Raw genomic sequence first — 1,534 nt, 5'->3', positions numbered from 1 at the left:
CATGCCACATGACTGGCCTATTTTCCTTAATTTAACAAGCAAGAGCTCAGCATGTACCCAGCGTGATAAATAAAACCCCAATCTGGATGCCTCCTGAGGGCGGTGGTCACCTCCTGGTCTGCCCACTGCCCTTCTGGGTCCACCACCCCCACTGGACCTGCATGTCTCCTGCAGGTAGGAGCGAAGGCTGAGAGACTCCAAGAACCCCTCTCCTCCTTGTAGCCTCAAGGTCACCTCAGGCACTGGGGAAGCCCTGGAGCTGAACTCTCACTGGACACAGAGCCCCAGGCTGTCCTGTGGGGCCTGGCTGTGGGGGTCATCACGGTTTCAGGCCTCCCCCCCACATTCTCCGGCCTGGTAGCCCCAGGACTCAGCACTCACCACGTGTGGCTGCCGTGAGGACAAAGCAGGACAGAAGCCAAAGGAAGGCCATGGTGCTGCTGTCCGGGAAGGTGGTGCCTGCTTCTTTGGGACTCCTTTTATGTGCTCTAGAATCCCTCCCTCCCCATCAGGAGGCCCAAAATCCAACTCACTCTTATCCAAGGACGTTGGCTGATAAGTGGGGGCCAAGCCCCTCTGCTTGCCAGCCCCTGGGAAAGGTACACATGCCCTGTACCACACCACCTGCAGCCTGGGCGATGCCAAGGACTGTGCTGTTCCAGGACAGGAGCCCGGGCCCTGCACAACAGGCTCACATGGCTCTTGCTCACTCGCTGTGTCCCCGGTGAGTCAGGGGGCCTCCAAGTCCTGACTTAAAGGTAGCACAGCCAAGGGTTCCAAGGGGCCTGACTGGTGGTGGCTGGTGTCTCCACATTCTGTAGCTGTGGCCCAGGACCACGGAATGTGGGCTGCATGGGTCAGCAAAAAGTACTTCAATAAAAACTGACCTAAAAACAAAATCTTGTTCAGATGATCAGAATAACCCCAGGGATCACCTTGACTCTGCCCAACAAGCAGTCTGAGGGAGGGAAGGGGAGAGTGGCACAGAAAATTTGGGTTTACTGGAGGCAAAGCAACCAAGCTCCCTTCAGAGGAGTGGAGGGAACCGAGCTTTACAATATCGGTGGGCGCAGAGGGGCTGAGTGCTCCAGAGTCTACACCCTGAACGACTACAGGAGTCACTCTCATACTCTTCGTCTGATGGGCTGAGGTCTTTGTGAGTAAATGGAACTTTACCAATATGGGAACAAACTGGAGACAGAAACAGGCCAGGTAGGGCTTGTGCCTCTGGAGTATGTGGCAAGCCCGTTCACAGAAGTGGAGGGAACACTGCGGACTATTGACAGAAATGGGTTTTAACCCATTTGAACATAAAACTTGCTCTACAGGACGAGTTACCTTACCTGGAGCAGAAGAGGGCAGAGCCAGCGCCAGGCTGCCAGTGCCTGGTCCATGCTTGGCACGACTCTCTTCGGTCATCTTCACAATAGAAGGAATCAGGCTCTGTATGAAACACTAGTTTCTTATAAAAAGGAGCTTTGATGCCACACCATGAAGTGACACGGTCTTTGAAGTGCTTCGATGAATAAAAAAG

General features: G+C 54.3%; 1 protein-coding gene across 1 annotated transcript in view; it reads right to left on the bottom strand.

Annotated features, from left to right (window-relative positions):
• LOC105740882 (chymotrypsinogen B-like) overlaps window positions 1-1,419 on the bottom strand; it is a 4,619-nt gene extending 3,200 nt beyond the window's left edge. Inside the window, exons 1-2 of the mRNA XM_023709325.1 lie at window positions 1,344-1,419; window positions 1,131-1,191 (exon numbers count right to left, since the gene is read on the bottom strand). Of these exons, the coding sequence (XP_023565093.1) occupies window positions 1,131-1,191; window positions 1,344-1,419 (137 nt within the window). The remainder of the gene's footprint in view (window positions 1-1,130; window positions 1,192-1,343) is intronic.
• Between the last annotated feature and the right edge of the window lie 115 nt (window positions 1,420-1,534).

Source organism: Octodon degus, unplaced genomic scaffold, assembly GCF_000260255.1.
Source record: "Octodon degus isolate 3935 unplaced genomic scaffold, OctDeg1.0 scaffold00011, whole genome shotgun sequence".
Lineage (NCBI taxonomy): Eukaryota > Metazoa > Chordata > Mammalia > Rodentia > Octodontidae > Octodon > Octodon degus.
This window is presented reverse-complemented; position numbering and strand designations above follow the sequence as displayed.